Source organism: Corylus avellana, chromosome ca2 (genome assembly GCF_901000735.1).
Source record: "Corylus avellana chromosome ca2, CavTom2PMs-1.0".
NCBI lineage: Eukaryota > Viridiplantae > Streptophyta > Magnoliopsida > Fagales > Betulaceae > Corylus > Corylus avellana.
The window spans coordinates 39,598,429-39,610,446 of NC_081542.1; the positions used below are offsets into that span (position 1 = coordinate 39,598,429).

A 12,018-nucleotide genomic window follows, 5' to 3' on the forward strand; every position below is an offset into this window, starting at 1 on the left:
TGGTTTTGATTCTTGAATAGTTTTGACTTTTCTAATAGACCCAATTAAGCTAACTTTTTTTTTATTTTTTAATTTCTTCTTTTATTTGGTATTTAAAAAAAAATGGTATTTTTATTCATAATAATGACCAATTTTTTAGCTAACTTTTTTTTTATTTTTTAATTTCTTCTTTTATTTGGTATTTTAAAAATTAAAAAAAAAAATTGGTCATTATTACGAATAAAAATATAATTCTTATTTTTTAAAAAAAATACAAAATAAGAGAAAAAAAATAAAAATTATTGATTTAAAATTTTCTTTTACTTTTTATTTGGTTATTTTTTAAATTAAAAAATAAGACAAAAATTAACCCCAAATTAAACAGAATAATTAGGCGTTTAGCATTTTCCATTTGATAATGGAGGAGGTTTTATTAATTAATTGGAGGGTTGGACCATTCTTAGAAAAAACAGCAGTGAACTTCTGGTTTTGTAGTCTTGGATTTAGTTTGTCAACCGTCAAGTGGTTTTGCGCATTTGGTGGGGTGGGGTCTACATGTACATATTTCCCGTCCCACTTTTTGGACAAGTGGCCTCGGTCTGTCGGCTAGGATAGCAATTGATGATTGGATGAATTGGTTTGAATTGTGTTGAGGTGCTAATAAAGACTTGACGATCAATTATAGGAAATGTGAGGTTTTTTTTTTTTTTTTTTTTATATGTTATCTTGCTTATATATATATATATATATTATATATATATATATTAAAAATCAGGGGAGAGAAATAAGGTCAATTTTTTTTTTTACTTTATAGAAAATAATATTCACTTAGGACTAAAAGAACAAAGAGAACATCTTTTTACTTTTTTAGAAAATAATATTTAGGTAAAACTTTGAGAACACAATAAAAACACTTAGCATTTTTCTTTAATTAAATAGGTCAAATATTGTCAACTTTAATACATTAATTTTGTGTTAAGTTTACAGATTGTGTACAAAAATGTTAGCCTAAATGTTGCATATCATGTTCAGGTCATGCCGTTGTGGTCTGAGTATACGATATATAAGTCAATCCTAACGTCGTTTATCTAATTAGATGTATCAGATTCTTCAATATTAACACACTAATTTCGTATTGAATTCTTATCGAGTTTCGAATCGTGTCAAAAGTCACCCATTCTAGAAGTCGCCAATCTAGAATCGGGAAAGTCTTCAAACTTTCCATGACCGACTGAATGTTAATATGGGACTCTGGTTTTTTTTTTTTTTCTTTATATTCATTGAATTTGAAAACAAGAAGCATTGGCTATTCAACGTAGAGCCAGTTTTGAACTTAATGATTGAATACAGAAAGTGATTATTTTAAAAGTATATACATGGGCCTCTCTCTCTCTCTCTCAATTTAGGGATAAAAGCTCCACCTCCTCTCTTTCTACCTTCTTTTTCTGAGTGTGAGAATATATTGTGATATTATGAGAATATATTCACATGCAGTTGTTTTGGGAGAGGAGGGATGGTGTTCTCTCCAACCCTCCAATCCCTTTTTTTTTTTTTTTTTTTTTTTCTTGCTTTTATTTTTCTTTTATTTTTTTTTTCTTCCCCTTCAATAGTGCCAGCGTATCCTCCACTTCATTAGATCCATTGTAGTGATTCAAATTTTAATCTCTAATTTAAGAGTTTTTCTTTTTTTTTTAACCAATTATCTCTTTATTGATAGAACAATTAAATTGGACAAAATACTCCGTATAATACCAAAGATAAATTTTGAAATCTTCATATCTCAAATATTATCTATAACATACACAATAGCCTCTCGGTCTATTGTAAGACAATCTCTACTCAAAAATACCATCCCAATCAATTTCAAATCTACAGCAAATTCCGACGAATCACGTTTCTATCCCCTGCCAGGTCATTGATTTCCTGGCTTTTTTTTTTATCTTTGCTACTAGTGCTTTATCAATTGCAATTCCCTTCGTTGCCTCTACCATAGTGATAATTCTTCTTTATGTCTGATAACTCATCCGTCATTAGTGTATGGTTTGCTCCTAGAAAAGAAATCATAAGAAAACAAAAGACCGGCCAGAAACTAAGTACATTATTCTTAAGGATTCGTGAAAATAAAACTTAAGAAAACAAATAAAACTTCATCCCATAGATCGCTACTAAAAACAGATCTAGAGAGAATACATTCTTATTTAAAAACAATAAAAATACAATAACAAAAACTCAACACACCCTCGTGTGTTCCATCCCTCCTCCCTTAGTGCCCAGCCTTTTGGGTCGCATTGATCGGTGAAATTTAATTTATAGGACTTGATTTTATACGGAATTTAATTTAGACTTTAATTTATATTATGCATGATTTCACTTAGGATTATGAGGTACTAGTGATATACTCTGTGTGTCGCATTGATGGGTGAAATTTAATTTATAGGTCTTGATTTTATACGGAATTTAATTTAGACTTTAATTTATATTATGCATGATTTCACTTAGGATTATGAGGTACTAGTGATATACTGTGTGTATATTATATTACAACTACCCTGGTGCGCAGTTGCATTCATATTATATTATATTACAACTACTCTTGGTGCGCAATTGCATTCACGTGGACGCTAGAACCTTCAAGCTTATAATTCTGAGCGGGTGCAATACATTATACATATACATATGAAGAATGAAGTTAGTCCAACTAGTGGACTTTAAAATAATGATAAAAATTTTTCAAAACTCTAAATGGTTGAACGCCTAGTGCATCATTGTTTTTAGAAAAATACTAGACTTACCAAGAATTTTTACAAACACATGTGGCAAAGAAAAGGACAAAAAACACACCAAAAAAAAAAAAAAAAAAAAAAACAATTATATTTATTTTGTCTTCTTTCTTGCCGCATGTGCTTGTAAGGATTGTTTGTAAGGATTTGTTTGAAAGTGTAGCAACCCTCTTGTTTTTATAATCTTTCTAAAAGCTTCTAGTTCATGAGCAGGCATAGAAGATTTCCTCCGCTGCCTAGTTTTCTTACAAAAAACGCTTTCACACAATATGCAGAATTAATAGATATTTAACTATGAGTAATCAATCACTAAAATATGTAAAATCAAATATAAGGATTTTGATGACGAAGAGGAAACCTTTTAAAAAACGTTTTAAAAGTAAAACATCTTCAGGGCAGTTAAACCCAAAAAATCACTATCAGAAAGATGTTTAGAAATTACAAACACTAAGAACACTTACAACCCAATGCAAAAGATCTTGACTCTGTAAGATCGACAAGCCTCCAACTCATCTCTTCGTTCACAATCTCCTTCAAAGAGATTCTCCTTTATGGAGACCCTACCGATAGACTTCTCAATGAAGCACACAATAAAACTAACAATAATCCTCTAAAAGGAACGATTAAGCTCACACAGATGTCCTCCTTCAACGTGATTCTCTTTTACCGGATCATTTCGATAGACTTCTCAATGAAGCACACAATAAAACTAACAACAATCCTCTAAGAGGAACGATTAAGCTCACACAAATGTTCTTTCTAAGCACAGCCTCTCACGAATTCTATCATAGAATTTTGTGTCTCTCTCTAGCAATAAAAATGAATATCTATGAGTCCTTACAACCCTAGACATGTCACACACTTTACACATATTTAAAAACAATATCAGACGCGTGGTGTCCAGACGGGGAAGAGCCTCTTCGAACAGTAACTCGAAAAACAAATTCGACGACTTGCTAGAAAATGTGTCCGGACAACATAGCAACCTGTCCAAACAGCCTTGCGGGAGGGAAATTCTGCTTGCTGGATCTTCTGTCCGAATAGCCTGCGTTGGTGAAGAATTGTTGCTCTCTGATTTTCATGTCCAAATGGTAAATTCCAACCGTAGATGGGTTTAGGTGCTTTGGAATTTCCGTTTTAAACACCGAATTAGCCAACACAAGAACTAATACCTTATATCTAAATCCCAACTGTGTTTGAAAACTATACCTATAAATAGGCCAAGCCATATCATTGTTTGTTCGCTCAAAATTTTATCTCATGCGTATAGAATTTCGGACAGAGTGAGAAATATATATATATATATATAATAGTAATAAGCTTTAAATTTTAAATCTCTACTTCAAGTGAGAGTGCTATACGTACGCATGGAATTCTAAGACATGAAGAAAAAAAAAAAAAGGTAATGAAAATAGTGTTAAGAGACTTATCCCAAGTAGTCGTATAAGTAATGCTAAATCTCACCCTTGTGTATATCTTTTTTGAACTCTCTCGAAATTAATGTGACTTTTAAAATTATTATTTAATCAAAATTTAATACTAATTGATAACAAATTTAATAATAATTTTAAGAATTATATCAATTTTGAAATAACAAAAATGAGACATAAATCTTTCTTTTAGCATTACTTTTCATGAAAACACCATCAAGATCGGCAAAATGACCTCATCAATCATTTAGAATGGATAGGTAACTTTGTGTTAAACATGTTGCAAATTTCACAGAAAATTATTAGAACCGCCTAATAACATATAGAATTTCAATTCCAAATTGCATCATCTGAAGCACGACCAATACGTGTCTAAATGGTATCTTAACAATAGTACACCCAAGAACAATGTTTGACACATAGTCAAAAATGCCTTGTTTTGAATTGCGTTCAAAACATCATCCAAACAAGACCTTAAAACAAATCTATGTTCTGTTGGAAGACCGTTCAGCGCCTCTTTTCAAAGTCAAGCATTAGAACTAGTAGCAAACTTCTTATAACTCATTCCCTGTCTTATGTTTAGAGAAAATTTCAAAAAAATTACAAAAAAACTACCAACAGAAGCCCTAAATATAACTAACATCAAATAACATCTACAGTATTTTTTAATTACTGTAAATGCCTAATGCATTATTAAATTATAAAAAAATGATTTTCTCTCCTCACTCCTCCTTCACGTGTCCCAACAATTCTCTCATTTCTCCTCTTTCATTGGTTGTAATGATAAAAAGAAATAATATTTAATTCATATAGGGAAAAATAAGAGAATCTATTATGAAGTGTTTTTTATAGGGAATCAAAAAGTGGTTTTATTTTCTAAATTGAGGGAAAATAGTTGAAAAACTGCTGCTAGTGCTCTTACAAGTCCATTCGAATGCCACGTAATTCAATCGAGAGTCATAACTTAACCACCCGTCCCATCACGGCATGGATGGAACACAAATGGGGATAATACAAATAAGCATGAGGATTCCTATATTCGGGAGTCACATCAATTACTTTTTACTATTATTTAAATAAAAAATTACTGCAAAACAAAAATTTTCACTTTTCTATACTTAACATTCTTACTTTTTTCAACATCAATCAATTTCTCCTACAATGAATTGGCCGAAAGCCTTTGCCAAACAGGTCCTTAAGTTTTTTTTTAGGAACACTAAGCTTACAAACAAATTTTATAAAAAAATCTTTACAACATAATTGGAAATTAGATAAACTTAACTTTTGAGAAACTCAATCATATTATGCCACATCATGTTGTAAAAGTTTTTTTTGTAATTTGCTTGTAAGTCTAGCATTTTTTTCTAAGTTTTTTCAGGAGTACTATGCAAATCATTTTTCTCTCACGAACTCATACACTTATTTTTTTCTAAATGACTAAGAGACTGTTTGGATGGGCGTTTGAAGGGCCTAAAAGTAGATTTTAACATTCAAAAAATCCGTTTGAAGAAAAAAGTATTCATTTGGTAAAAAAAAATTGAAAACGCTTTTAAAGGTTCCAAAAGCCTAAAAATTGTCAAAACGCACTTTTGGCAAAAATTTAAAAATGAAGTTTTTGCGAAAAAGCGTTTTTTGACTTAAAAGCCCTATTTTTTTTAAATGCAATCTCAAACATGCTTTAAAACATTATTGAGCAATATTTCAAAGAGAAAACAAGCTAGAATGTTATTATGAGGGAGATGAGAGACGCAAGCTCTTCCATTGATGAAATGCTTGCAAGAACTTGAGGAAAATACCATACATGTGAGATATGTTCATCATTTATATATTCTCTCAAGTTCTAGGTACGTGCTATAGAAATCATAAACCACGTGTTTTTGATCTATTAATAAACAAGAGTGATGGGAATAACTTGAGTTTCATGGTGAATCAAGTTGATCTATAATTCCATATAAGAGTCTTGTATATCTTTTGTACTAGTTCTTTTTAGAACGTTCCCATTGAACTAGCCATTTTTTTAGTTAAATTTTAGCTAGAAAACTTCACATCCAAATTTCTAAATCTTTCTAATACCAGTTGTTTCAACCAACAACTCTCATACCATTTGTTAGGATTATCTTAGACTACATGAGTTATTGAAGAGTAAAAAAAGAAAAGAGATAGAAAACAAAATATAAAGAGTTTACTGTTTGGCAGCGTGTCTGCGTCCATCCCTTTGCCATATTGAATAGAACACAACAAAAAAAAAAAATCAATCAAACCCACAAAATCTTCATTTTTGATTGGTGGTGAGGGGATGAAGATGGATTGATCAGCATGGCAATGGCCCAATACCAATAAAATTTTTTTTTTTTTTTTTTTAAAAAAAGTGACCATTTTCTCAAATCAAAATATTCAAACCCACATATATGATATATTGCATTAATAAAAGAACTATATATATATATATATATATATACACTAGAAAGACAAGAAAAGAGCCCTGAGAGACTGGATTTCCAGCAATTAACACTCATGCAAATAACTCTTATATATATATATATATTTTGACATGTCCACACAAAGGAAGAGAAAAAAGAGATTCAAACTAGTGGTTCACAGCAGATTGAACTATCCCTTGAAAACACAAATAAGTCTTATATAAGTTCTCTCAACATCATGTTAAATTAAGAAGGGGTGAAATTAATTATAGTAATCAAGATGGGTGAAAATGAATAAAAGTCACAAGTCTTTCTAAAGTCAACTGCATCAAAATTCCAATGACTAAATATGAGAAGTGTAAGTACATGACCACCATTCAAAGATGAATCAAAATTTAAATAAATTTTACATTTCACAAATCGACCACTATATTTGTGGAGTTACGTGGACTCTACATAAGTGAATGGTAGACCCCACAAATTTAATAGTTGATCTATTGAATTTGTAAGAGAATATGGGCAAAATATGAAGAATTTATTGACCCTAAACATTTTTTCTAAATAAAATTGTATTGATTAAGAAGCTCTAAATTCAATTTAAATTCTAACAAGGGATCTTGGATGTGAACCACTTCATGACCCGAATGGGAGCCTTAATCAACGCCAGCGCGAACTCCACTATTACCGTCGCGCAGAGGCAGCATGGGCATATGCAAGTCAACGCCAATCTGCACCCAACACAAACACACAAATTCTTCATCAAAAAAAAAAAAAAAAATCCCAAAAGAAATTAAATTAATCATCAACCCAAACACAGAGAAAGAGAGGAGGATCCGGCCGACTAACCCGACTATCCAGATGACGATGCCGACGATGGAGATGAGGAGGGCGAGGAAGGCGAAGGGCAGGCCCAGCAGAAATCCCAGAGGCCTGCATTCACAATCCTCACAGCAGCAGCAGCACATAGCTCTCTCTCTCTTCTTCCTTCTTGCTTAATTTCTTCCTCCTCTGTTGCTTTCTTCTTCACAATTTGAAGAAGCAGAAAAATTCAATACTATGGACGGAGAGAACAAGTAATTGGGTATTAAGAAATTCAACATGTGCTGGCGTATACTCAAAGCCTGTCTTAGAAACGAACGGTTGAACGACCTCGACCAGTACCAAATGCCCACGTCATCCTCGGTCTCTTTCTATGACTAACGACCCTTCCTGCCTTTGATTTTCTTTTATTTCTTTTTAGTATCATTTTTAACAATTATTTATGAAACTCCAATCATGTTATGCCATTAAATTTGTATTACATCATACGTTGACATGTTTCTTGAAGAAGAAGCGAAAGGGAAAATGTATTGGGATGCCTTGATTGTATGCATTTTGCGTTGGAACCATTGAATTAGAATTAAGATTAACAATGTTTTAATTTCATGATAATTGAGTTCAATGCAGGCAAAAACCGAGAAATGATAAAAATTATTATCTGAATCATCTCCATATGGCGAATGAGTGAATCTATCATTAAATTTTTGTGAGATCTACATGAATCTATAAATTCAATGGTGGATCTACTAGATTTGTAAAAAGAGATAGTTAAAAAATAGTTGAGAGAATGATGTTTAGTATGTCTCAGCGAAAACCCCCCTTAGTTGAGTGTATGAAGACGATCTCCTACGTGGCTCAATGATATTTATCAGGTAATATCAATTTGCATTTCATCATAACAGGAATCCTAGCTAGCTCCCAATTTATGCATCTCCAGTAGGGCTTTTAAACTAACTATTAAATTAAATTTAACAATTTTGGTGTTCCAGCAAACCTTCTAGAATAACAATTTTCATAAAATTTGCTACAGTAAACTTTCATATTTGAAAGTTCACTATAGCACATTTTAAACATTTTTTATTCTTTCTTTCTCCTCTATCTATAATAAAAAATATATTAAAAAAAACAATATTTAAATAAAGTAGATTGTAAAATAGATTGTCTGATGGAGTTCATTGTGAAAAAGTAGCAGATAAACTAAAAAACTTGATTTTGAGTGGCTAAAATAGCTATCGGCTGCCGTAGATGCTCAAGATGCATTTGCCTTTTCTTTTTCCCTTTTTGTTAGAGAGAGAAACTCACTCCTCTCTCTTACGTGAGAGTTCTTTATCTCTCAAGTCAAAATCCTCTTCACGTGAGTGCTTAGGAATGATATAGTAGCTTCGACTTTTCCCTCCTTTTCTACCCTTGTTGCCCGTTCTCCGTGCGACAATTTTTTTTTTTCCCCTTTTTTCTAGAGAATTCTAATTGTATTTTGATTGGTCTTTTTAAAGTGATACAACATGCATATGAGTAGTTAGAAATAGTATCAAAGCGACCTAGTAACACCATATAATACTACAACACTGCATTACCCGGATTAACAATGATATCAAGATCTTGCACGAAAAGAATGTAACATTCTAGAAAGTTGGTCTCACATTGAGATAGACAAAAGTTTCATAAACTTTTTATGTACTAAAAGCATTTTTTAAGCTCCTTAACACAATCTCAAATAAGCTCAAACCCCTTCATGTCACTAGATATTTTAACTATCGACCACCAAATCATGCTCAAGTGTATAAACTGGAAGTGGTTTAAAAGTAATACCACAAATTCCAAATTATAGTTCCACCATAACAGATATCTCCATCTCGTGAACGATGAGCAACTTGGTATTGAAATGCTTTTGCCTTTGAGTTCAGCCTCTTGCTCTCCTAAAATTCTCAAGACATTGGCCATACATCAGGAGTGAAGTGGTAAGAGAACTTACTTCATTTGCCCTGCATTAATAGAACGAATATAATTAATAATAACCCCTGTTTGACCTCATATTTGTCCATCAGGTTAAAGACCTAAGACGCCTGTCTTTGAAGCCCCTCCCTTGGATTTCACAACTGCATTTATAAACTTGAAGTCCTGATTATATCCAACCTTGGAGAAAGTGGATGAATCTAGCCATCTGCCCTCCAGAGAAAATGGTTGAAGTGAGCCCTTTAGGCCTTCTATAGAATCTTTGCAGAGAGAACATCCCAAAGCTTGCTATCTGTCTGTGTTTATCTTGCGAACAATTATTGTCTCCACTCGTAGCCAAAGGTTCCAAAATCACACATGGAAAACATGTCGACAATGAAGAATGAATGTTCATTCAGTGTAGCCAGTTGCTTTGAAGAAAATTGCACAATATAATTCAGATCTAAATAAGATCATAGGAACATAACAAGACTTGACAATCCTTGAAAAAGAATGACTTCTAAGAGATGGCTTATGTGAATCTGAATTATATTGCACAAAGCAGTCGAAACAGATTATCTCCCTCATAAAAAAAATGTCAGTTAAGGTTTATCTTCCGCTCAACATGAAAACTTATAAAGCATTATTAGACTCAACCCAACTGCAGGCAGTATCTTTGGATACCCCTTTTGCCTTCATTATCTCCCTAAGATCACTTACACCGTCCCATTTCCCAGCAGCTGCCAAAGTATTGGATAGTGCAACATATGCCCCAGGCCGATCATTAGCGTTCAACTTAAAAAGTTCATTGGCAGCTATGCTTGCAACCTCCACATCACCATGCAGCCTACAAGAACTAAGCAGGGCTGCCCAAACATCAGAATTGGGCTTCTCGGGCATCCCTATTATAAACTCCCATGCTTGCTTTAAACTCCCTGCACGTCCTAAGAGATCAACCATGCAAGCATAATGCTCCATCTTCGGTTTCATTGAGTAATCTCTCTCCATACTATCAAAGATCTCCTGGCCTTTCCCAACAAGCCCAGCATGTCCACAAGCCGATAGAGCACCAAGGAATGTAACATAATTAGGTTCAATGCGGTATTCCATTTTCATCTTGCCAAAGAGCTCAAGTGCTTCATCTGGATATCCATTCTTCCCATATCCATCAATCATGGAAGTCCATGAAAATACATTCTTTTCAGGCATGCGGTCGAAAACTCTTCTTGCGTCCTCTATTCGTCCGCATTTAGAGTACATGTCTAAGAGAGCACTTCCCAGCTTAATGTCAGTGAAATATTCAGTCTTCATAAGTTGACTTTGGACTTGTTGGCCTATTTCAAATGTAGTCAACACAGAGCAAGCCCCAATCAGACTAGCAAATGTAGAGATACTAGGCCGAAAGTTCCATCGTTGCATGTCAACATAAACCTCAAGTGATCTCCTAGCATACTTAATTGATTTGCTGTAACCTTCAATCATTGCATTATATACTACGACATCTTTTTCCACTGTCTTCCTGAATATATCTTCAGCATCATCAACAGAGCCTTGATTCATGTACCCAGAAATCATGGACGTTGAGCATATCACATTCTTTTCCAACATCATATCAAACACAGTCCTTGCATAACCAACCTTCCCATTCTTAATATACGAGTCAACAAGTGCCGTATAAAGAACATCATCCGGCTCAATATCAGATTTCAGTATCTGGGCATGTACCAGTCTTCCTAAACTGACTGGCAAAGGCACATTACAACCACAAGTTGATGCCTTTAAAATCATAGAAAACGTATACCCATCAGGCTTCTCACCAGACAAAACCAGCCTACGAACCAAACGAAGTGATTCTTGAACCTGCCCATGTTTGAGGTACCCACCAATCAAATAATTATAAGCAGAGAGAGTTTTTTTAGGTAATTCATCAAACGCTTGGCGTGCATATTTCAGACAGCGACATTTCAAGTTCAATATAATGAGTTTGATTGAGATATTGGTACCAGGCCTGAACCCAGTTTTGAGAATATGGGAATGTATCTTTTGGCCATGGGAAGGGTTATCTGAGTTGATGTAGTGTTGCAGAGCAGAGGAGAGAGCTGTGGCAGTTGGGTGAGAGAGAGAGTCTTGTGTTGCCGGGAAAGTCTGGTTTGGTGTGGCCGGGAGTTTGTGGTTCTGGGGTGTTGAGAAAACTGATGGTTTGATTGTCGGTATTCTGGCGTTTTTCATCTTCCCATTTCGTCTGATACAAACTGTTTGCGGGTCGCCTGAGCTGAGAAAGCATAGCAAGGAGGCCACGTTTTTTATACGGGTTAAAAAAATGGAAATTTATTTTGTCTTTAAAAAAACAATTATTTTCATAAATATCATTCTTCTAGTTAGTACATTTAATTCTCTGGTTAAATACTAAATATCTCATGGGATTTCGTTGATTTATTTTTTTTTTCTCCTAAGGTTTGATTTTTATCACAGGATGTGGTTTTGATAATAGACCAAATTAGTCCTTAATTGACTTAACAAAATTCTACGTTGACCAATCAAATGTTGACACGTAACACCTACTTAAATTTCTTTTAATTTATTTATTTTTCAAAAAAAAAAAAAACAAAAAAAAAATGGGGTTGACTCAAATGGCCAAGGCCACCCCCATCTGGCCGG

General features: G+C 33.5%; 2 protein-coding genes across 2 annotated transcripts; both read right to left on the reverse strand.

Annotated features, from left to right (window-relative positions):
- Window positions 1–6,917: 6,917 nt before the first annotated feature.
- Window positions 6,918–7,706, reverse strand: LOC132172369 (signaling peptide TAXIMIN 1). Its single transcript, XM_059583855.1, has 2 exons — window positions 7,456–7,706; window positions 6,918–7,337 (listed from the first exon to the last, which is right to left on the reverse strand). The coding sequence occupies exons 1-2, from the start codon at window positions 7,572–7,574 to the stop codon at window positions 7,214–7,216; spliced, it is 243 nt and encodes an 80-aa protein (XP_059439838.1). The 5' UTR covers window positions 7,575–7,706; the 3' UTR covers window positions 6,918–7,213.
- A 1,326-nt stretch (window positions 7,707–9,032) lies between these two features.
- On the reverse strand, window positions 9,033–11,647 carry LOC132171249 (pentatricopeptide repeat-containing protein At1g28690, mitochondrial). Its single transcript, XM_059582518.1, has 2 exons — window positions 9,562–11,647; window positions 9,033–9,410 (listed from the first exon to the last, which is right to left on the reverse strand). Exon 1 carries the CDS (start codon window positions 11,587–11,589, stop codon window positions 9,994–9,996), a length of 1,596 nt encoding a protein of 531 aa, XP_059438501.1. The 5' UTR covers window positions 11,590–11,647; the 3' UTR covers window positions 9,033–9,410; window positions 9,562–9,993.
- Window positions 11,648–12,018: the final 371 nt, after the last annotated feature.

What these genes read in the sequence shown, in the direction of transcription:
- LOC132172369 (XM_059583855.1), bottom strand. Translation starts at nt 7,574, where the DNA reads ATGTGCTGCTGCTGCTGTGAGGATTGTGAATGCAGGCCTCTGGGATTT. An exon ending in ATCGTCATCTGGATAGTCGG is followed by an intron (nt 7,338 to 7,455) that starts GTTAGTCGGCCG and finishes TGTTGGGTGCAG; the next exon opens with ATTGGCGTTGACTTGCATAT.
- LOC132171249 (XM_059582518.1), bottom strand. Translation starts at nt 11,589, where the DNA reads ATGAAAAACGCCAGAATACCGACAATCAAACCATCAGTTTTCTCAACA.